The following is a 23,685-nucleotide window of genomic DNA, read 5'->3' on the forward strand; positions in this document are numbered from 1 at the left end:
TACCTAGAGGATGTTTTACGATGTGACCGAGCTGTGGCGAAGGGCAGCGGATATTACTTGGGGGAATGGGACTTGTGTTAAAGGGCTAACGACTAGTCGAAATGATTACATTGTAAATGAGACGGTCAAGTTCAGCCCTGATGTTAAAAGTCAAGTACCAGTCATCAAGGGTCCTGGATCTTTAGAATATTACCTTGGGTGAGATATTAAAACATGTACCCTACGTTCATACTAGAGCTTTCTCGCTTCTAATGGATAGGTCTATAAATTCATTACAATATAAATAATCAGGAGTAATAAAGGTAGTAGACATACCTATACCCTTTGTGATACTAAGGATATTTCCTAAATGCATTAAGAGAAAATAAAGCGCCGAGAGTGGATATGTGGGGTAGAAACTACGTAATTGACTTGATAACTTGCTAATGGGGAAGAAAGACTTATAAAAAAGGGGCAACTTTCTTGTTTACCCTGTACTTGTAAATAATTGCCTTCTCTCTACGTTTGTGATCACAGAGCAGTATTCGAGACAGCATAGTATTATCATAATGACAAATAGGCAACCAGTATCCGCCTCGATGAAAGCTCTAAGGCTAGTTGAGGTATGTGTGAAATGTGTTGAAGAGATAACAGAAAGCTGATTTCGAAAATTATAGTTCAACAAGAATTATCAGCTCCGAGACGATGTCCCTGTGCCATCGCCTGGACCGGGTGAATTGCTAGTGCGAGTTGCGGCTGCATCATTCTGCCACACCGACTATCAAGTCTATCAGGGCACTTATGGCACCCAGCTCCCATTCACAGGGTCGCATGAGGCGGCAGGCACTGTAGCAGCTCTTGGTCCAGACGTCGATGGTAGCATCTGGCATGTTGGTGATCGCGTAGGCGTGCTAAACTTTCGCAAGCCATGTGGCACGTGTGGGGGTTGTAGATGGCGCAAACAAGCATACGACTCTCTAGATGCCCGTTATTGCGCAAACAAAACCATGAATGGCATCTCACGTTCCGATGGAGGCTTTGCTGAGTACATGTTGGCGTCGCAGGAGGCTTTGGTACACCTCCCCGATGGTCTCTCGTTCGAGCAGGCAGCTCCTCTTACGTGTGCGGGAGCAACTGTTTGGAATGCCATTGAGCAGGCTGGGCTGACCGAGGGCCAAGCTTTGGGTATCGTGGGCATTGGTGGTCTCGGTGTGTTGGGTATTCAGATGGCTAAGGCGCGCGGTCTCCGCGTTGTGGCTCTCGACAAACACGACGCAGGGTTGAATCTAGCCACCCAAGTTCCAGAGCATTTGAGACCTGATCTCGTTGTCAACATCTCAGACGAGTCTTCAAAGGACAAAATCGCCGAGTTTACCGACGGCATTGGGCTGGCAGGCGCAGTGACATGCACCGACGACGTTGGTGCAACTGACTGGATCTTGCATCGTCTTCAGCCGCAAGGTGTCTGTGTCGTGCTTGGGCTTCCTGACGATGGGTTCAAATTCAACGCCTTTAATCTAGTTTTCCGCGAAATTGTAGTCAAGGGATCTCTGCACTGCAGTGTCGACGATGTCAAGGCTATGGTGGATGCTGTGGCCAAGCACGGAATCACTAGCCATCTCACAATTATCCAGCTACACGAGGGTGAGGATATTCCTCAAAGAGCTCACGATAGATCCTTTACAGGTCGACTTGTGGTCAGGATCTAACTAGTTAATGGAAAAGAATAGTTTGAAACCTTTCAATCGTCCAGCGTACCCACCTTGTAGCAGTTAAAATAACACTCCAAAAGAACCCGAACGCTGCCCTATGTTACAGGCTAAGGCCGTGATAGTTTCAATATTAAGTACTATTTTTTTCCCCCTTGCCTTCAGCCTTGTATAAGGCTATCGAGCTTTTTAGCTTTTCTATTAATAGTTTAAATAGTAAGACCCTTATAGCAGGCTATTATTATAGAAGTTAGAATTAGATAAGGTTTATCTGCTTTAATAATGTAATTACTGCCTTAATTAAGCAGTACTAATACCAGTTATATCTTAGCAGCTAGATTAACCTTCTTCCTTTAACCTATCTAAAGGACTAAGATACTATAGGTTAGCTTCTAGTATAATAGCAAAAGAGAGGAATTGCATACCTATACCTTAGTTAACCTTTATAATATATTATACCTGATTTATCTATCGCACTTCTACTTAAAGGTTAGTTAGAGCCTGGCTAAGTAAGAGATCGAGCTGTAAACTTATAAGTATATTATCTAACCTAACTTTCCCTTTTAACCCTTCTTGCTAATAGTATAATAGCTATACCGCCTTAATACCTATATAAAATAGCCTGTAGCTATATAATTATACCTATTATATAACTAGCTATAATCTTAATCTAGCTATTAGGCCTGCCCTAGAAGTAGCTAATAAAAAAGAACTTTATATAAGATATTATAATAGTTATAGCAAGCATTTTAGGGTAAGAGGTCTAAGCTTTATTAGTAGAGTTAGATAAATATCTATAGTAATAGATATAAAGGGATAGATTCCCTAAAGGACTTTAGTTAAGTATATTTCTTTTTATATATAATTTTTACTTTTTTTTTATATTTAATATTATTAAACTAATTATTTAATTCTTTATTTTATAATAAAGACTTTATTTTAATTAAACTTAATTAATTATTTATATTTAATTTATAATTAAAAGTATTAAAAGACATTATTTTATATAGGTTTTTCTTTAATATTACTTTTTACCTTTAAATTAGTCCTTAAAGCCTAGAAAATTTACTTTATTAATATAATTAGTTTTTAAAAAGACTTTAAAATAACTTAATTATTTAAAAAGGAGGCACTTTTATATTACCTAAAGTATAAATTATAATAATTAAAGAAAAAAAAAGAAAATATATTTAAGAAAAAATAAGTAAGAAGCTAAGATAAATATTAAAAACTACTTATAAAAGTAATAAAAAGTAATAAATCTCTTAATTATTAAGCTAAAAGTAGTAAAACTAAATAACTTATATATATAAAAAGTAATATTAAAACTATAAAATTAATATTACTTTATAATAGTTCTTTATATTAAAGTAATATTAAAATCTGCCTTATAAAAAAATCTAGCCTTAACTTAATAAGAAAATACTAAAATTATATTATATATTATAAATTATAATAAACCTAATATAGCCTAGAATTAATAAAACTTAAAAACTAATATTAAGGCCCTTATTATACTACTTAGGTATAAGTTATTTAAAAAGGTTACTTTTATAATAATTAAATCTATTAATACCTTAATAAAATAATCTAAACTTTTATAAAATTAATTAATTAATTAGATTTTAAAAACTTTAATATAAAATATTCTTATATTTATTATATTTTAAACTCTTATAAGAAATTTAATAGTAATAATAATAGCTAATATAATTATCTTATTTCCTTATTTATATTAATAGTATATTAATATTATAACTAATTTACTTATTTAATTATATAGCCTATCTTATAACTTATTTAATCCTCTTTTTATTATTAATATTAAATTTATAACTTTAAACTTTTAACTTTAAATAACCTATACTTATATAAAACTTAATATATTTCTTTTATAAAACTTTATAATTACCTTACTTTTATTTTAAATATTATAATATACTATCCCCCTTATCTTTATACTTTTATAATTTAAAACTATAATTAGCTTATTACTAATTATTAAATAGCTTTATTTTTTTAATTTATTTTTTTTAAGTTTATAAGTTAGCCTTAAAAGGTATATTTAAATATCTCTAAAGTCTAATATAGTTTATATATTTATTACCTATATAGCTAGTAAAGCTTTATTAAGTTAAATTATTATAATTAGCTACCTTAATTATAGCCTAAACCTAGCTATATATATACTAGCTAAAAAGCCTTACCTACTTATTAGCTGGCCCTGACCTTCTTCCTATAACCTATATAAAAGGTCTTTCATTAACCTCTGCTATATACTATGCAGTAAGTTATCTAACCCAACTTCTAACTGCAACTGCTAACAGCATTATAGCTATACTATTATAATATCTATTTAAAAAAGCCTATAACTACTTAATAAGGCCTTTTATATTAAAATACCTAACCTAATCCCTTACTTTATAATAACTCTTAAAGATTATAAATATAAAAATAAGCTTTATATTATAATAATAAAGATTAAAAAGGCTTAAAATAAAGAAAATAATATTATTTTTATTAAGTAAGCTATTTTAAATTATAAAACCCTTTTACTTATATATTATTATTATAAAAAGCTAATAATCTTTAAAAGCTATTTTAAAAAGGAGATTAAGTTATTATAAAAGCTAAAGTAATTCCTTATAATAAAAAGACTTATAAAGGTAAGTAATAAGAAATTTATTAAAAACTTTAAATTAAAAATTATTAAGAACTTATATAAATAATAGCTTAATAATATAAAGAAATAGTTAGTAAAGCTAATAAAGGCTATAAAGCTAATTAATAGCTAGTAATAAGCTAGTTATAGTTTTAGACTATAAAAGTGTAATTAAGATAAGAGGGATAGTATATTGCAATGTAGATAGAAGCGGGGTAATTATAGGGTTTATAAGAAATATATTAAGTTTTATATAAGTTTAAGTTACCTAAAGTTAAAGACTTAAAGTTATAAATTTAATATTAATAATAAAAAGAAAATTAAATAAATTATAAAATAGGCTATATAATTAAATAAGTAAATAAGTTATAATATTAATATATTATTAATATAAATAAGGAAATCTTTATTATTATAATATAAAGCTTATTTTTATATTTATAATCTTTAAGAGCTATTATAAAATAAAAAATTAAGTTAGGTATTTTAATATAAAAAGCTTTATTAAATAGTTATAAGCTTTTTTAAATAATAAATATTATAATAATATAGCTATAATACTATTAATAGTTATAATTAAAAGAAGAAAACTTAAGTTAAATAACTTATTATATAATAAATAATTAAAGTATAATATCCTTTTAGGTAAGTTATAAAAAGAAGGTTAAGGCTAGCTAATAAATAAGGCTTTTTAATTAATATATATATAGCTAGGTTTAAGCTATAATTAAAATAGCTAATTATAATAATTTAACTTAATAAAGCTTTATTAACTATAAAGGTAATAAATATTTAAACTTTTTTTTTTAAGTTTATAAGTTAGCCTTAAAAGGTATATTTAAGTATCTTTAAAGTCTAATATAGTTTAAATATTTATTACCCCTATAGCTAGTAAAGCTTTATTAAGTCAAATTATTATAATTAGCTACCTTAATTGCAGCCTAAACCTAGCTGCATATATGCCAGCTAAAAAGCCCTGCTTATTAGCTAGCCCTAACCTTCTTCCTATAGCCCACCTAAAAGGATACCATGCTTTAATTATCTATCACGCAGTAAGTCATCTAACCTGACTTTCCCTCTTCTGGCCGCAACCGCTAATAGCATTATAGCTGCCCTGTTATAATGCCTATCTAAAGAAGCCTGCAGGCACCTAGGCCTAATAAGCCTTATCTAACTAAAGGCTATAATATAATCCTTAAGATTAAAGAAGCTCTTAAGTAAAATAAAAATAAGGGTAATATATTATATATAATAATTATAAATATTAAAAAGGCCTAATTTAATAAAGATAATATTAATTATATTAAGATAATAATTTTTAATTATAAAATCTTCTTATTTATATAATTTATTTATAAAAACCTTTTAATTAATATAAACTTCTTTAAATATAAAAAGTAAAAGTTTAAGGATTTAAAAAAGAAATTATATAAAAAGATATAGCTAAGTAAAAAGAAAAGGGGGCTCTTTAAGGCCCTTAATAATAGCTTATATAATAAGTAGCTTAAGGATATTTAGTAATAGGCTAAGGAGGTATTAAAGAAGATAAAAACCTATAAAGATTAGGCTAGTTATAGTCTTAGACTATAAGAGCGCAAGGGGGGATATTATATTATAATATCTAGGATAAAAGCGGGGTAATTGCAGGGTTTAGGAAAATAAAAGAAATATATTAAGTTTTATATAAGTTTAGTTACCTAAAGTTAAAGACCTAAAGTTATAATTAAATTTAATATTAGTAATAAAAAGAAAATTAAATAAGTTATAAAATAGGCTATATAACTAAATAAGCAAATTAGCTATAATATTAATATATTATTAATATAAATAGAAAAATAATATATTAATATTATAGCTAATATACTTATTTAGTTATATAATTTATTTTATAACTTATTTAATCCTCTCTTTACTACTAATACTAAATTTAGTTATAACTTTAAGTCTTTAACTTTAGGTAACTAAACTTATATAAAACTTAATATATATCTTCTAAACCCCGCGATTACCCCGCTTCTATCTCAGTCGCGCTCTTATAGTTTAAGACTATAACTAGCCTGGTCTTTACTAGCTATTAATTAGCTTTATAGCTTTTATTAGCTCTATTAACTATTTCTTTATATTATTAAGCTAATATCTATATAGGTTTTTAATAGTCCTTAGTTTAAGATCTTTAATAAATCCCTTATTACTTACCTTTATAAGCCTTTTTATTATAAAGAATTACTTTAGCTTTTATAATAACTTAATCTCCTCTTTAAAGTAGCCTTTAGAAATTATTAGCTCTTTATAATAATAATATATAAATAAAAAGACCTTATAGCCTAAAATAGCTTATTTAATAAAGGTAATATTATTTTCCTTATTTTAAGTCTTTTTAATCTTTATTATTATAATATAAAGCTTATTTTTATATTTATAGGTTTTAAGAGCTATTATAAAATAAAGAATTAAGTTAGGTATTTTAATATAAAAGGCCTTATTAAGTAGTTATAGGCTTTTTTAAATAGTAGGTATTATAATAATATAGCTATAATGCTATTAGTAATTATAGTTAAAAAAGGGAAAGTTAAGTTAAATAACTTATTATATAATAGGTAATTAAAGTATAATATATAATAAAGGTTAATAAAAGACCTTTTAGGTAAGTTATAAGAAAAAGGTTAGGGCTAGCTAATAAGTAGGGCTTTTTAGCTAGTATATATATAGCTAGGTTTAAGCTATAATTAAGGCAGCTAATTATAATAATTTAACTTAATAAAGCTTTACTAGCTATAAGGGTAATAAATATTTAAACTATATTAAATTTTAGAGATATTTAAATATACCTTTTAAGGCTAACTTATAAACTTAAAAAAAAAAAAAAAAAAAAAAAGAAAGAATATTTAATAAGCTAATAATTTAATTAACCTAGCCTTAAGAAGTAATAATAGCCTTAAATATAATAGCTAGCTAACTTTAAGATTTTATTATAGTTATTTATAAGTATAAGCCTTATATTATAATTAACTAATTAACTTTATATATAGCTATCTTTAATATTAAAAATATTTTAAAATATCTTTATTTTTTTTAAATATTATATAAATAATATTAATATACTTAAAGGAAAGTATATTATAATACTTAAGATGCCATGGCATAGAGCTCATCCTTGCGTTCATGGTCTTCAAGAGCTGCCGTAAAATAAGGGATCAGGTCAGGCATTTTGGTACGAAAGGCCTCATCGGGTGGCTGCAGGCTTCTTCGGACAGGCATCGTGACGGTGCAGCTGTGATGCTGTTAGCGGTTGCGGTCAGAAGTCGGGTCGGATGACTTACTGCGTGATGGATGATTGAAGCGTGGTATTGTCTTAGCCTTTCAGGTGGGTTGTAGGAAGAAGGTTGGGGCCAGCTGATGAGCAGGTAAGGCTTTTCAGCTGGCATATGTGCAGCTAGGTTCAGGCTGCAATTGAGGCAGCTAACTATGATGATTTGACTTAATGAAGCTTTGCCGGCTATAGGGGCAATAAATGTTTAAATAATATTAGATTCTAGAGATGCTTGGATATACCTTTTAAGGCTAACTTACAAACTTAAAAAAAATAATACTTAAGATATATACTATCTTAGCCCTTATAAAAGATATTTATTAAGCTTATAAAGGATATAATTAAAAAGAAGTTAAGAAAAACCTTAAGGAAATTTTTATTATTAAAAATAATACTATCTCTAATAGCCTTAAAGCTAGGCTTAAGAGGTTTAATTAAAAATAACTCCTTAAAGATTACCTTTAAATAATTAAATAATTAACTTAATATTAATTTAAGTTTAAAAAGCTAGATAATAATTATAAGAAATAAACTACTTAATTAAAAAATATCTTTAATATTATTTATTAAAAAGTCTTAAATAAGATTACTTTATAAAATAAAAAAACTTAAAATAAAATAAAAGTAATACCTTATAAGGATATTATTTAAATAATTAAATTAATTACTAATAATAAAATTACTAAAGCTAAGAATTATTATTATCTTAAGGAAATTAAAAATACTTTTAAAAATTAAAAGCTTAAACTTATTAAAAACCTTTTTAAAGCTATCTTTAAAAAAGACCTTAACCTAGCTAGAAAACTTAATATTAATAACCTTATTAAGATAATATAAAAGCTATAAGTTAACTTAGTAAATACTATTAAGAACTTAATTAAGGGTTATATTAAAATACTTAATACTTAAATAAATATAAAAATAATAAAATAAATAATATTTTTTTCTTAATACTTAAGAATTTAAATTTATTTTATAATTATTACTTTAAATAATTAGTTAAAAAAGCAATTTAATATAAATATTAATACTTAATATATTAACTAAAGGTAGTAGTATTAATATTAATATTATATTAAAAAAGGCTATTTTTTAAAGACTTATTATAACTTAAAGTATAATAAGAAATATAACTTAGCTAGTTATAATATATTAAGTAATATAGCTTAAATAGGTATTTAAAAAACCCTTATTTTAAATACCCTTATTAATAAAGTTAAAAATAACTTTAAGGTTAAAAGACTTATTTATATTTAAATTAAAAGGTTTTTTAATTTTTATTTATTTTTTTATTTTTTTTAAGTTTATAAGTTAGCCTTAAAAGATATATTTAAGTATCTTTAGAATTTAATATAATTTAAATATTTATTACCCTTATAACTAGTAAAGCTTTATTAAGTTAAATTATTATAGTTAGCTGCCTTAATTACAGCCTAAACCTAGCTATATATATACTAGCTAAAAGGCCTTACTTATTAGCTAGCCTTAACCTTCTTTCTTTAACTTACTTTAAAGGATACTATACTTTAATTAATAAAACTTAATATATTTATTTTATAAAACCTTATAATTACCTTACTTTTATCTTAAATATTATAATATACTATCCCTTTTATTTTTATATTTTTATAATTTAAAATTATAATTAACTTAATTTTTACTAATTGTTAATTAACTTTATAGCCTTTATTAGCTTTATTAATTATTTTTTTATATTATTAAGCTATTATTTATATAAGTTTTTAATTAAAGTTTTTAATTTAAAATCTTTAATAAATCCCTAATTACTTACCTTTATAAGCCCTTTTTTATAAGGGATTATTTTAGCTTTTATAATAGCTTAATCTACTTTTTAAAGTAGCCTTTAAAGATTATTAGCTTTTTATAATAATAATATATAAATAAGAGAACTTTATAGTTTAAAATAACTAACTTAATAAAGGTAATATTATTTTCCTTATTTTAAACCTTTTTAATTTTTATTATTATAATATAAAGCTTATTTTTATATTTATAATCTTTAAGAGCTATTATAAAATAAAAAATTAAGTTAAGTATTTTAATATAAAAGGCCTTATTAGGTATACCTTTTAAGGCTAATTTATAAATTTTTTTAAAAAAATAACTCCTTAATATTATTATTTTTAGCTTATTAAAGTAATATTATTATTAAGATATAGTAAAAATAAAGACTTATAAAGTAATTTTAAAAAGAGAAATAGAAGTCTTTATAAGGCTATAAAAGTAGCTTTAAAGAAAGCATTTAATTAGAGGAATATTTAATAAGGATTTTAAGCTATTAAAATTTACTTTATTAATACTAACTAGGCTATTATAAAGTTAAAGCTTAAAGAGTATTATAAACTAACTTTTTAGCCCCTTATAATATTATAAATTTAAATTAAAAAAGGTACTAATATTTTTATTATACCTTTAATAAGTTATAAAAATTTAAAAATAAATACTTTAAAGGGTTAATTAGTAATTATTAAATACCTAAAGGGATATTAAAATAATTTTATAAAACTATAATAAGTCTTTAAATAAAAATAATAATAGCTATAGCATTTTAAAAAAATAAAATTATAATTTAAAAAACTAAAATAATATTATTTAAATTATTAGGTTAATTTATAATTAATTTTAACCTTAATAAGGCATTTCCTAATATTTAAGACCTAATTATATATTATAATTATGCTAAGCTTAATATATAGAAGCTAAATAACTAACTAGCTATAAAAAATTATTTAGATAAAAAGAGAAAAAGGTTATAGAAAAACAGGCGCTTTTTAATAAGTATCCAAGACTTAAAAGAAATTAAAGCTATATGCATTACATAATAATTAAGTTACTCCTTTAAACTAAATATCATGAGATGGTTGTAAATGGGGCGGATTGGTGGTAAGATACGTTAAGATATCTTACTCTTAGTAACACAGATAATTTGAATTTAATACACTCTAAAGGCTCTTTAGTTAATACCACCCAAACACTGATATTATAGACTATAGGTTGATAGAGATCAGAAATTGCATGATTTCTATCCAGGTACTATATGTGAAGGCCCTCTAAGGTTTCAGCAAAACCTTGTGGACTTTCCTCTGGCTGAACACTTCGTAAGCCTGCGCAGCGTCCTCCAGGCTAACAGTGTATGCGCAAAGAAATGAAACCTTATCCTGTACGTCGGCCAAACAAGATAGAGCATCTTCAAAGATTCCTCGAACAGGACATCTACCCCAAGCTATTGTCACGTTCTTCCCATACAAGGTGGGCCCGTCCAACGGGAGAGTCTGCGTCTGCAGACCAACACTGCTGATCTCGCCAAAAGGCCGCACCATATCCAGGCACAACTGGAGAGAATCCACCGTGCCAACAACTTCCAGGGCGATGTCTACACCTCTACCCTCAGTGGCCTTCTTGACCGCAGCAACAGGGTCTTCGGTGATAAGAAGAGGTTTGGCACCGAGTTTCTCTGCTTCGGCAAGGCGCTCTGGGACGAGATCGAGAGCGTAGACTGTGTCAGACATGGTCAAGGCAGTGGCAATGGCACATATACCAACAGGTCCGCAGCCAACCACAGCGACAACGCTGCTCTTCGCTTCCTCCTTGGACATATGCTTGAGAAAGCGGGTAGCACAAAAGTAGCCCGTTGGGAAGATATCACCCATGAGGACTAGGAGGTGTTCGGGAATTTGAGGGGGAGCCTTAATCAAAGTTGAGTCGGCTTGAGGAACCCTGACAAACTCGGCCTGTCCACCGTCAATGCTGTTAATACCAGCGCTATTACCTGCCGGTTGAGAGAGCATGGGTTAGTAAGCCGAGCCTTTGAGCATGAGGGAGCTACTTCCCTCGGGTGGATATGATAAGACTCACCAAACAAGAAGTTGTTAGAACAGCGACTAGTCTGTTTCTTTAGACAGTAGAAGCACTGCCCGCATTGCGTTGAGAAGGTAGCCTGGTGTTGCCTTGTTAGCCAAGTTCCCTAGATACTCCTGTTGTATGAGTCTGACGGCTTACCACCACGACATCGCCAATGTCGACGGTGTTGACTTGGCTTCCCTTCTCACTAACGACACCAATAAATTCATGGCCAGGAATAAAGCCTGTAGGAATTGTCTGATGGCCGCGATACCAGTGAAGATCGCTGCCACACAAGGCTGAAACTTTAACCTTGAGTATGACATCGGTCGGATGAACGACCTCGGGCTTGGGACGGTCCTCAACCGCCACCTGCCCAACACCTTTGAAGACTACTGCGCGCATCTTCGCTAGCAGGGTAGAGAGTATAGAGTGAGTGTGGAGAACGGGAAGCAGCAGGGAAGGGTGATGCTCTCTACCAAAGGCTATCGAAATTCAAGCTTTCTTTATTGCCATTTGCAATGTCTGATGAAGGTTAGCGACTCCCCAGGAATGTTTTTGTCTCCAACTTGGAGAAGAATCATGTCGAGTGCCAGATTGCAGGGGCTGTAAATGCTAGCGCATGTACGGCCTCGAAAGCGGATTCCAGTAGAGACCTCGGGTACACTGGCACCCTTGACTAAACATTTCTTAACCCTCAGGCTCGTATAGGTACAAGGAGATACAAGTCTCAAATCTGCTACGGCCATTACCCCCGCAAATTAGCCCACAAGCCACATCGTCATGTCCGACCGAATGCGGGGCTCGGTGAAAGCAACTCATGAAACCGACAAATTCTAATACGTTTTGGTAATTCGTCTTGATTAAAGCTACGAAGACGGGAGTGGATTGCATTTAAGGGCTAAGGTCACTTTCCATTGACTTGGGCATAATGCACCGCAATTGATGGAATCCGTTTTAAACATTTGTCTTACTATGTTTCTCTTCAATCGTGAATTAGACTTAATCTATCCTTTGTTGTTAAATGTGCCGGGACGATAGTTCGCTTTGCCCAGTTCAGATAGCCGTCCCTCTTGTCGTTGTTTCTCCATTTGCTGTCAACTGTGTAAGTAATCTTCATCGCCTAGACAGGGCATACAATGTTGGGACTTACTACCACCAGTGCTCATCACCTGGTTGCTCCTTGTAGAGCGCATCTGCTTGCCCACTCTGGATTTTCTCAACATAGTCAGGGTTGTAGAGAAGCGGTCTGCCAATAACTGCAGCATCCATATACCCCTTTCCGATCCACTCATCAGCCTCCTCTGGCGTAAAAGCTGTGTTACCAAAGAGCAGCGTGTTGGATAGGATCGGCCTGAGCGCTGCAATAGGATCCCACTGAACACCTCGAGGCTTGCCATCAACCATCAAATCATAAGACGCCCACCACCGCATTACCTGAACATACGCAAGGCCAAGCTTGTTAAGCTCTGTGCAAAACCCGGCGTAGGTTTCAAGGGCGACTTCGGGTGAGGGGTTTCCTTGGGCGTCTAGCTCACCCATATCGTTGTAGCCACCGCAAGGAGCGATCTTGACTCCAATTCTGTTATAGGAAAAGTGCTCATTCATCTTGGCCAGACAAGCAAGCGAAAAGCGCATCCTGTTCTCCAAAGAACCCCCCCACTCGTCTGTGCGACGGTTGCTGTGAGATTCCAGGAATTGCATAGGAAGGTACCCGTTGGCGTTGTGAATTTCCACACCATCAAAACCAGCTTCCTTTGCTAGGCGTGAGGCATTGCTGTACAACTCTATGATGGCCCAGGGATCCTCAATTGCAGTAGGCATAACGTAGCCAGGGGCTCCAGGAACGTTGCGAAATTTGCCACCTCTGGCAGCAACTGCAGATGGGCCTGGCACAGGTTTCCCAGACTCGCGTTGAACTCGAGTTCCAGGATGTGCCACTCGGCCCACGTGGTGTAATTGACAGAAAATGAGTCCGCCTTTGGCATGCACGGCGTCTGTAACCCTCTTCCAGCCTTCAACGTGTTCTTGAGAATAGATGCCTGGCATGAAAGTCCACTCAACACCTTGTGGACAAATCAATGCTGCCTCAGAGAGCTAGCCAGAATGTGAGCATACTTCGATTTGATATTAGGTGTAAGACTTACGATCAGGCCGGTACCCGCTCTCTCAGAATAGTATGGAACATGAAGGTTTTCTCGGGGGACGCTGTCTCTGTTTCGTGTCAGAGATGCCATGACAACCCGATTCTTCAGTTGCAGATCACCCATCTGAAGGGGCTTCAGCAGATGCTGGAATTGTTCAGACATTTTGATAGTATGGTGTAACAAGAGATCGTGATCAAGCGTATGAGTGCTAGGATGTGTTCACTTCTTTGGCTACATGGTGACACAAATATGCGTCTGAATCCCGAGCTGCGAACTAGGCGTTTCAGAATAAACTCTCCAATTATCCACCACGCCATGTGCTTTGTCAGCGCTGGGAATACCTTCTCCAGCCCCTGTTTAGTACTGTGGGTGGTGAGTGGAGGCGAAAAAAAAAAGGTTCATGGCGCTTGCTGCGACATTATCTAAATCGGCCGAGATTCGCAAAGAAATCATTACTTCCTCTCAAGTGCATTAGAAGATAGTATTCACCATGCTATCGCTAAGTTATCAATCGCTAGACGACTTCACTGGTCTTTCTGCCGTCAGGGAAGCAGTTGCCCGTGGTGACACGGGGCTCCTGATCCATGATCTCCCTCCCTTGATACGAGAGCTACCTTTCAAGGACATTGTAGGTCTACAGGGATGGTAAAAATCAGTACTTGGCTGACATAGCTTGGTAATTCTATAGCCTCAAGGTTACAAAGCACAAAAGAACGATGATGCCAATGCGGCGGCCGTCGTCTTGATGAAAACATTGCATGGATTCTCGCATTCTGTCTTCAAGACACTCAGCCACGTGGCCGAGTTGCCATGGGAAAAATATCTTGGTGAGATGCATGAATTCCTGGCTCCGGGTAAAGATGAACTTCGAATTGTCTCACCTGATCAGCCCGTGGCGAATGAGTGGTCGACCTTGGTATGTGGTATAAGCTTGACCGTCTAGACTCTAGCTGACATACGCACCAGAGCATCACATTAAATACGTCTTGTCCAGAGAAAGCTTTGGTTACTTTCGGGACTGCTTTGTCCGTTTTTACTCAAGGAATGACACCAGAGCCTCCTGGATCGTCTATTGATCTTATGGAGCTGTCTAATTCAAGCGCTTGGCCCCAGGGAGATTGGGTTGTTTACTATGTGCGACCCAACAATGGTGTGTTTTATACTCGAACAGCTGGTGCCCTTATGACGCCATTGAGTACAGAAGATTATGATCAGAGGAAGAGGGTTCAGGATTTGAAGCTGGTGTAACAAAAGAGAGCCTTTGAGTATACGACAGTAGATATCCGGTATGTTCCGAATGTACCTAGACGCTGTCTACGCTTACCGGTAGTAATGTATTGAATTGCCGTTTGAGGCTTGTGTCGTTGTTCTGTAACAGCGGATTAGCTAGTCAGTAGGACTAAAATATGGGTAGGCAGTGCTGTAAACGATATTTTTTCTTAATCGCTTGAGCATGTCTCATCTGGAGAATCCACGCACAAGAACAAAAGTGTTTGAGAGTAACTGGGCGACAACAGGAATTTTCACCTCCATTACCCCAGACCCGAAGAATAGGAGACTGGGAGTTTTACCGAACTCCAATTGTGGAAGTGCCCCGGACTAGGTTTAGAGTGAGGGGAAACGGAGAAGTATAAATGCCCAGCAAGACACCCGCCATACGCATTAGTCTTTGGCTTGTGATCAACCGACACTACACATAAGCTGTATAGGGTATCATGGGTGACATCAAATCAGAAAAGGCCCCGACCTTGGAGCTGCCATCGTCCTCCAAGACGGTTCGCGTCAAGGCTATCGACACCACAACACGCATGTCCTGTGACGCCAACGCGTTCGTGCAGCCACAGATCAAGAACCATGAGACGCTGAATTTTAAGACATTGTGTTTCTTATTGGAGCACGACGGGGAGTTTATCCTCTTTGATTGCGGTTCTCGCAAAGACTTTTGGAATTCGTCGCCGCAAACATCAAAGATGATTGGTAGCCACGTCCCCGGCCTTGAGATTAAATCTGGGGTAGATGAGATCCTTGTCAACCAAGGGTTCGATCTGGACAACCTAAGTATGACAAGCTTTCCTTGATTTCCGTATGTGTTCGTGCTGATGCTGGATAGAGGCCATTGTCTGGAGTCATTGGCACTGGGACCATGTCGGCGACGGTTCCAAGTTCTCAGCGTCAACGGATATTGTTGTTGGGCCTGGCTTCACTCAAAACTTTGTACCTGGGTGGCCAGAGAACCCCGAGAGTCCTGTGCTAGCAAGAGACCTAGAGTAAGTCAACTCGCAGGAACGGCCGATCAAAATTGCTGAAAACTTTGTGCAGAGGCCATCGGATTCATGAGCCGGATTTCACAATGAATGTTGCTGGGTTCCCAGCTTTTGATTATTTTGGTGACGGCTCTTTTTACCTCCTTGACGTCCCAGGTGTAAGTCGCACCACAATGGCCATTGTTGGTATAGATTAGATACTGACTCCCCTGATCAGCACGCAATAGGACACATTTGCGGTCTGGCGCGTACCACCCCACAAACATTTGTCTTTATGGGGGGTGATTGCTGCCACTACGCTGGCGCATTACGCCCGACGAGATATATGCCCCTGCCACAGCAGGTTTCTACAGAGGTTCTGGACGAATATTATCCATCTCCTTGCCCCTGTTCAGTTTTTACGCAGCACCACCCAAAGGCTACGGGCATGGATGCACGTATTGAACCATTCTATGACGTCTCTCGCGCTCCTGGAAGTGCCTATAGCTTCCCCGATCTTGCGCAGAAGAGCATAAATAGTCTTCAGGATTTAGACGCACAGCCCAACATCTTTATCTGTCTAGCACACGATGAAGTACTGTTTCAAGTTCTGCCTCTATTTAACGAAGATAAAACGGAGGACATCAATGACTGGCAGAAGCGGGGACTCAAAGAGTACTGTCGATGGGGGTTCCTCAATGACCTGCCCAAGGGGGGGGAACCTGGCCGCAAACCTCTGGTTGTTGGGCAATGGAGGGATGGGAGGCAGATAACGTGGAAGGGTGAGGAGAAGGGCTTTGTCAATATTATAGATGAGGTCAGGCCCTGAACCATGTGACGCAAATCGACGTGCTTGGCTAGGGTAGATATGGACCTCTGATGTCCAGCGTTTAGCACACAACAACTTTGGGTTGAATCACATGAAAGAAAGGCTACTCTGGAAAACTGCGACGGAGATAACGATATCTAGGTTTAGAGGCTAGACTGGTTCCCCGCTTAATGGATGGCTGCTTGATTAGTAAGGCTCCAAAACAAGAAGACAAAATCTTCTCCAACCCCAAGACCCCGCTACTTTAACTTACTCCATCTCCGTCTCGGTCCCCACAGACTCCAGCAATCTTGGGGCGAAATCCAACATCGAGCACTCAGACGTCAAACCCAGCAGAGCAAAATTCGATGCGAAGGGGTCGTCCCCGCCTGCGTGTTGCCCCATGCAAGTTCTGCCACAAGCAGTTCAAGCGCTCGGAGCATTTGCAGCGGCATGAGAGAATCCGTATGTGGTACAGTCCTGGCCAATGTCTAGACGGACTCTATTGCTAAAGTGTTTGTGCTTCTAGATACCCAAGAGAAGCCATTCGTCTGTCGTTGTGGGCAGAGCTTTTCGAGACGGTGAGTCCCAGCACTTGCTCGACATGCCCAACCTCTGACAACTTATCATGTCAATAGGGACCTTCTCACCCGTCATCACCGACAATCTCATCAGCAGGATGAGAATCAAGATGGGGTTATCCAATGTGCAGAAGAAGACTCGCCCAGCCAGATGACTCTGTCAACCTACATGCCTCCTTCTGGAGAAGCATCCAGACCGCATACTCCTCTCCCGGTGCTGCAAGAAGAAGAAGCCGTCGATGTAATGGACAGTATTCCCGAACAGCGCATTGAGATGGAAGATAGGCCAGAAGTTAACTCCGAGAGACCTCCTACCCCGGCCGAAACGACAGCTGGACTAGAGCTCGAATCCTCCGACTTGTCAGCTACCCCCAGCTTCCTCCTTGGCGCAGCAGACGGTCTACAGGCATTTGAGTTCATATGGAATGACTTTCCCATCGACGATCAACCACTTCCGACTACCTTTCTCAATACTGATCTATCTCTCGTCGACATTTCGCAGCAGCATGTTCCCTTGCCCTCTCCTCCACCACCGCCACCGCCACCGCCACCTCATCCTCCTGCATTCCCTCAAGCAGACCGTCAATTGGATATTGGTTCCTCTAGAGAAATCCCGACGGATCCGAATCTCAACATACCCATCAACATAAACCTACCTCAAGAGACATCACAGACCCGTCCTGTGGTGTCAAGACTGCCGTCTCTTGAGCCCTCATCCACTTCGAGATTGAATGCTTTGGAGCCGACTGCGAGCTACCAGCAATATTTGGCTCCAGGACAGATATCGTCTTCCTGTCCTTGGCGGATATTGCCGGAAGAATACCAAGCTCTTGCACAGCGAGTAGCATCATTGACAAGCACCATCCCTCACCCCTTTAACTTTCCATCGAGGCACACGCTATCTCGGTATCTCGAGGGGTACTTCCGTGGCTTTCATGCTCACATGCCTATGCTTCACGCGGCAACTCTTACGCTGGAAAGGCTGGGTCCAGAACTCACACTAGCCCTCGCTGCTGTTGGAGCGCTATATCGCTTTGAGCATGCAAAAGGCATTGAGCTGTATCGTGTTGCCAAGGTGCTCATCAATCGGCGGTTGGACCAGTTCTACGAAGGAACTGTCTCGCGCCTTACCGGCAGTTCTCCAGGATTTACGGGGTTCTCCTCCATCCCCAACGAGTCACAGCATGATCAGCCATCTCCGATCCTGTCCCAAGGTCAACGTGGTCTACGCCTATTACAGGGACTACTCGTCCTCATGGCCATGACATCTTGGGGCGAGAAAGCACTGGTGCGGGATGCTTTGTCCATGGCCAGTCAGGTTGCAACCCTTGTGCGCGAGTTTGGCATCGGTGAGCATGAGGATACTGTCATGAGGGACATGTCTTGGGAGGAATGGATTCTTGCCGAAGAGAAACGCCGCACTCTCTTTGTGGCCTACGTACTCTTCAGTCTGCAGTGTGCTGCCTTCAACGTTCCCCCAATGATTTTGAACCAGGAAGTCGGTCTCAATCTGCCTTCCTGTGATTCTGAATGGAAGGCTCAGACGGCGCTTGAGTGGTCCGATCTTCACAACAGCATTACATGCCAGCCTCGGTCATTCCAACACACTGTCGAGAAACTACTCCAGGGGATATCAGTTCATTACGAGGATGGCATCTCGGCCTTTGGCAACTATGTGCTCATCCACGGCATATTTCTCCAAATATTCTATGCCCGTAACGCCTTGGGCCCAGTGTCAGACCCAGGGAGCTCGCTCAGTGAAGAGTTCATAAAGAAGATGGAGGCAGCTCTCCGTGCGTGGCAAGAATCCTGGGAAGCAACACACGAGTCGACTCTAGATCCATCGTCTCCAAAGGGACCAATGGGTTTCAACTCAACTGCTCTATTACGCCTTGTTTATATCCGTTTAAATGCAAATACTGGACCGTATCGGCAACTCTTCACACGAGACCCTACCGTGATTGCACGTGCTTTTACAGATGGTAAGATCAGAGTCTGCAATAGGTCGCCGCATCTCGATAGGGCTATTTTGCAGTGTATACACGCATTGAGCATCCCGGTGCGCGTGGGCATCGCGTTTGTTGCTCGTACTCTCACGCTTAATTGGAGTTTCCAACACGCCCTTTCTAATCTTGAGTGTGCTTTTCTGATGACTTACTGGTTGCGTTCGCTCGCTCTTTGTGTCGAGTCGTCAGGATTGAGTGCCTTGAGGCCGGATGAGCAGAAATTACTCGATATGGTTGTGGCTCTGATTCGAGAGACAGAGCTTGCGGACTTATTAGATAGTGCCAGGGATCATGCAAGTCAGATACGGAGATTGGCAGCCTGCGTTGCTCGTCTCTGGGCAGAGACGTTTAAAGGGTTCCAGGTTTTTGAGATTGTGTATATTGTCGGACAAAGCCTTTCTGTTGTAGCGGATGCTCTTCAGCAAGAATAAGGGCGGCGGCAGAGGTGCATATCAAGGTCACATGAAGCTTTATTGCATGGTTTAATAGTCGCATGCTGCAAGTTTATTACGATGTGCCGTCTGTGGAGCACTCAAGTTCGGCTCCGCTGGCGACGATCTAGCCACAGAAAGAACGTCACAACATAGCTTCAATGGATTGTTTCCATCAAGGTGGTTAAACTTTTAGGCAAGGCCGGCAGCTGGGCATTTTTCCTCCAGGCAGCTCGGGGTAACAATTCTTGGGCAGTGCAGGCAATGCCGCTGTTGCGAATGCCAAAATTCTTGGGGTAGATACATCATTAATCAACCGAGGCATGTGCTCGTTCAATTCCTAAAAAGGTCAATTTCATTCAGCTTACCCATACGAATACTTAAGACGGATAGTGGCAAATTGGAACATTATTCTTTCTGGTCTTGTACTTGTTCAAAGCCCTTATTCAAAATGTCTTTTGTCTCTGTCCATGCCCTCTCAGCAGGGTATCTAACATTGCCCGAGCGATTTTTTGTTACCCCCCTAGAAGATGTTTCGGTCCGAAAGACAGTCCCCTCTCTTTCCTTTCTGATCCAACACAAAGACAGGGACTCTGGCAGGATCATGAGGATCGTCTTTGATCTTGGAATTCGACGGAAACTCCAAGACTATGCCCCGCCTATATACAAGCACGCTCAAACCCGACAGCCGCTCTCCGGTGACCATGACACTGTTAAATCACTGGCGAACGGTGGTCTAGGTCCTGATGATATTGACGTAATTATGTTCAGTCATCTTCACTGGGATCACGTTGGAACACCATCCGATTACCCAAATTCTACCTACGTCGTAGGACCTGGAGCAGCGAAACTTATCAATGGCAAGCGAGAGCCTGCCGCTGGGAGTCACAATCACTTCGAAGAGGGCATGCTAGATATGAAGAGGACCATAGAACTGCCGCCCGTAGGCCTTCCTCTTACGCCACCGCCGCTGGAAGAACAGACGAGTTTGTCGACCCAAACGCAGCGTTTGACCGGATACTTTTCCCAGCCATGGCACCGCAAGGGCCGCTTTGAAGCTGTTCTAGATGTCTTTGGTGATGGAAGTCTGCACGTCGTGTCAGCACCTGGACACATCGACGGTCATATCAACCTCCTATGTCGCTTAGAAGATGGGAAGCACGTTTACCTAGCTGGAGACTCGTGCCATGATGGACGGCTGTTGACAAGAGAGAAGGACATTGCAACGTGGACAGATGAGGCATACCCAGGAGTGACTTGTTGCATTCATCAAGATAAAGCCCAAGCAGAGAAGACGCTGAGTATTATTCGGGACACCATCAGAGATCCTGGTGAGCTGAAGGAAGTTGAGGTCGTTTTTGCACATGATGGAGTGTGGGAGAAACAAGCTGAGGATGAAGGACGCTTCTTTCCGGGTGCGCTCTAACAAGACTATGCCAATTTAGATGTGAGACGTTTGTGAGACAGAACATTACAGAGATTACCATATACAAGGAAGGTTTATGTTTATTAGGCTACAGTAATATATGAAAGTCAATACAGTATATAGTGAGCATCTGAGCTTGAACATGAAGGGCTGATAGAAGCTGCTCTGTCAAAACTGAATTCTTACTAAATTCTATTAATTTCGACTAACTCTATTTAAGGAACTGGTTGCGTCTCCATCAAAAGTCTTATCCTCGCTAAGGCTGCCGGTGTCGTAACCATCATCACTTCCTCGTCCGACAACAAGCTCGAAGACGTCAAGAAGACTTACGGAGTCGACCACGTCATCAACTACAAGAAGACAACCAATTAGGACGATGAAGTCCGCAAGATCACCAACGGAAACGGCGTCGACTACATCCTGGAGACTGGCGGTACAGGCACGGTTGCCCAAAGCCTCAGCACCGTACCCATAGTGGTCATCTCTGTTATCGAACTTCTGGCTCCCTGCGAGCAGAAGGGTATGCCTGATGTCGCTCTTCTGGCTTTTTTGAAGGCTTCAGTTGTGCGAGGTATCATCATTGGATCTAGGCGGCAGCTAGAAGAGGTGACGCGATTCATGTCAGCTCGCGACTTGGAAGTGCCTGTGGAGAAGGAATTCGGCTTTAGCAAGGATCAGGTTGTCGAAGCCTACAAGTACCTACGATTAGGCCAGCGTACTAACAAGGTTTGTATCAATGTCGGTTAAGGATACGGTTTAGTTATAAATTGATAAAACGAGGTGTAATATCTATTGAGCTGTGTTATTCGTGAGTATGGAAACAGCGCGCCTTCTCATTTTTCACAGCAATCACTCTATTGGTTACTTCAGGACATAAGGTTCAAGATTGAACAGTGATAGACAATGTATGATGATAATTTGAGTTATAGTAGCCGTGCATAAAGAAATGAGGCTTTTTTTATCTATCTAGCTCTCTCAAGAATCATATCAATAACTAGCTTTCCACCCTCTGCTTGGTGCTCAGGCCCTCTAAGTTCATTCAATTGATCAAATGCAAACGTCTTGACCTGAACTTCCACCTTGTTCTGCACAACAAAGTCCAGCATCTCTCTCAGCTGATGGTTTCTTCCCACTAGGCTGCCAACTACCGCAATGTCCCGAAATACAAGATCATGCGCGCTGACTCGAAGCTTATCGCTTGGAAAGCTCACAACAACCATTGTTCCGTGGTTTCTAAGGAGCTTCATTCCCGCATCAAATGCCTTTTGCGACTCGGGAAGAAGGATGACTGCGTCAAGACCGACTTCGGAAGGTGGCGCGTCGCTAGCTGGCTGAATCATTGCTTTCAAGACATCTGAATCCTCTTTGCGGGCGTCAGAGATGTATACCCTTTTTCCAGCCTCACCGAGATTGTTCTTGACTTTGTTTATCAGGCCAATTGCCTGGTCTGTGGCATCGATAGCCAAAACATCCTTGCCAAGATGAGCTGCAAACTGCACTCCGATATGACCCAGTCCACCTCCAGCACCTATAATTCCAACTCGCTGAGCTTTCTGCACTTTTTCGTGTTGAAGTGCACTCCAAATCGTAAGTCCAGCACACATCAACGGTGCTGCTTGTGTTGGTGACAAACTCTCAGGCAGGACCGCAACTTGTCGGCTGTCCACGAGGCAATATTCTTGGAAGCCACCATCCCTGGTCAATCCCAAGTTTCCAGAGCGAGGACAGTAAGGAGAGTATCCCATGCTATCCTGGCCGGGGTGGGTACACTCATAACAAGTCCCACAGGGATGGTATGCCCTGCCTGGAACTCCGACCCTGGTGCCCACAGCAACCCCGCGGTGAATTGAGACATCTGGCCCGAGCGCAATCACCTCTCCAGCAAACTCATGGCATCCAATGCGAGGGAGGTCCTGCGACAGAAGGCCGGCGGCGAAAATGGCGTCTGTGTGGCAGTATGAAGCAGCGAGGACCTTTATGAGGATATCTTTGCCTTCGGGTTCTGTAGGGCGTGGGATCTGCTTGAACGTGTATGGCTTGCCGAACTGCTCAACCACAGCGGCGGTCTGTACTTGAGACATGGTAATCTGGAGGACGATGAAGTAATGGGTGAGATAACCTTGATGTGCGGTTGCAGGGGAATATTGACCTAGATCTTATTTGCGACGCCAGTCTTCTCGTGTGCCAGTTGAGTGGAGCTGAGTCTTGCAGCATGGACAAAAATCGGAACGGAGTTGGGGTAATAACGATGGAAGGGTGTGGGGGAAGATTGGAGTACATCAGTCTCCACTCAAAAAACATGCTCCCGAAGGTAAGAAAAGTTATGGTCAATAATCAAGGACTAAATGTAATGAAATACTCTAGAATTTTCTTTTACTTGGGCCAATTCTCGATTAACTGAATACTATAAATATTAATGCAGACTAACCACTCAATTAGAATACAGGTCCAGTCTGGCAACTTCTATATTTGATATGATAAAAGCCCCATTCGACAACTTGTGACATGATAGTTGGCTTTGA

At 38.2% G+C, this 23,685-nt stretch overlaps 9 protein-coding genes across 9 annotated transcripts; 5 read left to right on the top strand and 4 right to left on the bottom strand.

Annotated features, from left to right (window-relative positions):
• Window positions 1–491: 491 nt before the first annotated feature.
• Window positions 492–1,688, top strand: BKA55DRAFT_636914 (chaperonin 10-like protein; the record flags this gene model as incomplete). The annotated part of the gene is made up of 2 exons (XM_046197038.1): window positions 492–602; window positions 657–1,688. The coding sequence occupies exons 1-2, from the start codon at window positions 549–551 to the stop codon at window positions 1,686–1,688; spliced, it is 1,086 nt and encodes a 361-aa protein (XP_046052601.1). The 5' UTR covers window positions 492–548.
• A 5,794-nt stretch (window positions 1,689–7,482) lies between these two features.
• On the bottom strand, window positions 7,483–7,856 carry BKA55DRAFT_269195 (uncharacterized protein). Its single transcript, XM_046185460.1, has one exon. The coding sequence runs from the start codon at window positions 7,773–7,775 to the stop codon at window positions 7,545–7,547; it is 231 nt and encodes a 76-aa protein (XP_046052602.1). The 5' UTR covers window positions 7,776–7,856; the 3' UTR covers window positions 7,483–7,544.
• A 2,875-nt stretch (window positions 7,857–10,731) lies between these two features.
• BKA55DRAFT_504314 (chaperonin 10-like protein) lies at window positions 10,732–11,926 on the bottom strand (the record flags this gene model as incomplete). Its single annotated transcript, XM_046187078.1, has 3 exons — window positions 10,732–11,450; window positions 11,537–11,618; window positions 11,681–11,926. The coding sequence occupies 3 exons, from the start codon at window positions 11,924–11,926 to the stop codon at window positions 10,732–10,734; spliced, it is 1,047 nt and encodes a 348-aa protein (XP_046052603.1).
• Window positions 11,927–12,386: 460 nt separating this feature from the next.
• Window positions 12,387–13,925, bottom strand: BKA55DRAFT_559658 (uncharacterized protein). The gene is made up of 3 exons (XM_046192002.1): window positions 13,669–13,925; window positions 12,675–13,618; window positions 12,387–12,615 (listed from the first exon to the last, which is right to left on the bottom strand). The coding sequence occupies exons 1-3, from the start codon at window positions 13,828–13,830 to the stop codon at window positions 12,507–12,509; spliced, it is 1,215 nt and encodes a 404-aa protein (XP_046052604.1). The 5' UTR covers window positions 13,831–13,925; the 3' UTR covers window positions 12,387–12,506.
• A 233-nt stretch (window positions 13,926–14,158) lies between these two features.
• BKA55DRAFT_591022 (uncharacterized protein) lies at window positions 14,159–14,916 on the top strand (the record flags this gene model as incomplete). The annotated part of the gene is made up of 3 exons (XM_046195179.1): window positions 14,159–14,296; window positions 14,357–14,584; window positions 14,635–14,916. The coding sequence occupies 3 exons, from the start codon at window positions 14,159–14,161 to the stop codon at window positions 14,914–14,916; spliced, it is 648 nt and encodes a 215-aa protein (XP_046052605.1).
• A 433-nt stretch (window positions 14,917–15,349) lies between these two features.
• On the top strand, window positions 15,350–16,974 carry BKA55DRAFT_735023 (beta-lactamase-like protein). The gene is made up of 4 exons (XM_046201283.1): window positions 15,350–15,726; window positions 15,779–15,935; window positions 15,988–16,090; window positions 16,150–16,974. The coding sequence occupies exons 1-4, from the start codon at window positions 15,384–15,386 to the stop codon at window positions 16,738–16,740; spliced, it is 1,194 nt and encodes a 397-aa protein (XP_046052606.1). The 5' UTR covers window positions 15,350–15,383; the 3' UTR covers window positions 16,741–16,974.
• A 12-nt stretch (window positions 16,975–16,986) lies between these two features.
• On the top strand, window positions 16,987–20,152 carry BKA55DRAFT_269255 (uncharacterized protein). Its single transcript, XM_046185461.1, has 2 exons — window positions 16,987–17,300; window positions 17,358–20,152. The coding sequence occupies exon 2, from the start codon at window positions 17,452–17,454 to the stop codon at window positions 19,735–19,737; it is 2,286 nt and encodes a 761-aa protein (XP_046052607.1). The 5' UTR covers window positions 16,987–17,300; window positions 17,358–17,451; the 3' UTR covers window positions 19,738–20,152.
• A 9-nt stretch (window positions 20,153–20,161) lies between these two features.
• BKA55DRAFT_559664 (beta-lactamase-like protein) lies at window positions 20,162–21,235 on the top strand. Its single transcript, XM_046192003.1, has one exon. It carries the CDS (start codon window positions 20,189–20,191, stop codon window positions 21,161–21,163), a length of 975 nt encoding a protein of 324 aa, XP_046052608.1. The 5' UTR covers window positions 20,162–20,188; the 3' UTR covers window positions 21,164–21,235.
• Window positions 21,236–22,125: 890 nt separating this feature from the next.
• On the bottom strand, window positions 22,126–23,244 carry BKA55DRAFT_504770 (chaperonin 10-like protein; the record flags this gene model as incomplete). Its single annotated transcript, XM_046187121.1, has 1 exon — window positions 22,126–23,244. The coding sequence occupies one exon, from the start codon at window positions 23,242–23,244 to the stop codon at window positions 22,126–22,128; it is 1,119 nt and encodes a 372-aa protein (XP_046052609.1).
• Window positions 23,245–23,685: the final 441 nt, after the last annotated feature.

The sequence above is a fragment of the Fusarium redolens genome (assembly GCF_020744475.1).
Source record: "Fusarium redolens strain MPI-CAGE-AT-0023 chromosome Unknown BKA55scaffold_4, whole genome shotgun sequence".
Taxonomy (NCBI): domain Eukaryota; kingdom Fungi; phylum Ascomycota; class Sordariomycetes; order Hypocreales; family Nectriaceae; genus Fusarium; species Fusarium redolens.

Bases quoted from the DNA above. Each gene is read 5' to 3' on its own strand.
- BKA55DRAFT_269195 (XM_046185460.1), bottom strand. From the start codon at position 7,775: ATGCCAGCTGAAAAGCCTTACCTGCTCATCAGCTGGCCCCAACCTTCT.
- BKA55DRAFT_735023 (XM_046201283.1), top strand. From the start codon at position 15,384: ATGGGTGACATCAAATCAGAAAAGGCCCCGACCTTGGAGCTGCCATCG. The intron at 15,727-15,778 runs GTATGACAAGCT...GATGCTGGATAG, and splicing joins GTTCGATCTGGACAACCTAA to AGGCCATTGTCTGGAGTCAT. The intron at 15,936-15,987 runs GTAAGTCAACTC...AACTTTGTGCAG, and splicing joins GTGCTAGCAAGAGACCTAGA to AGGCCATCGGATTCATGAGC.
- BKA55DRAFT_269255 (XM_046185461.1), top strand. From the start codon at position 17,452: ATGACTCTGTCAACCTACATGCCTCCTTCTGGAGAAGCATCCAGACCG.
- BKA55DRAFT_559664 (XM_046192003.1), top strand. From the start codon at position 20,189: ATGTCTTTTGTCTCTGTCCATGCCCTCTCAGCAGGGTATCTAACATTG.
- BKA55DRAFT_559658 (XM_046192002.1), bottom strand. From the start codon at position 13,830: ATGTCTGAACAATTCCAGCATCTGCTGAAGCCCCTTCAGATGGGTGAT. The intron at 13,619-13,668 runs GTAAGTCTTACA...CATTCTGGCTAG, and splicing joins GAGCGGGTACCGGCCTGATC to CTCTCTGAGGCAGCATTGAT. The intron at 12,616-12,674 runs GTAAGTCCCAAC...CACAGTTGACAG, and splicing joins GGTGATGAGCACTGGTGGTA to CAAATGGAGAAACAACGACA.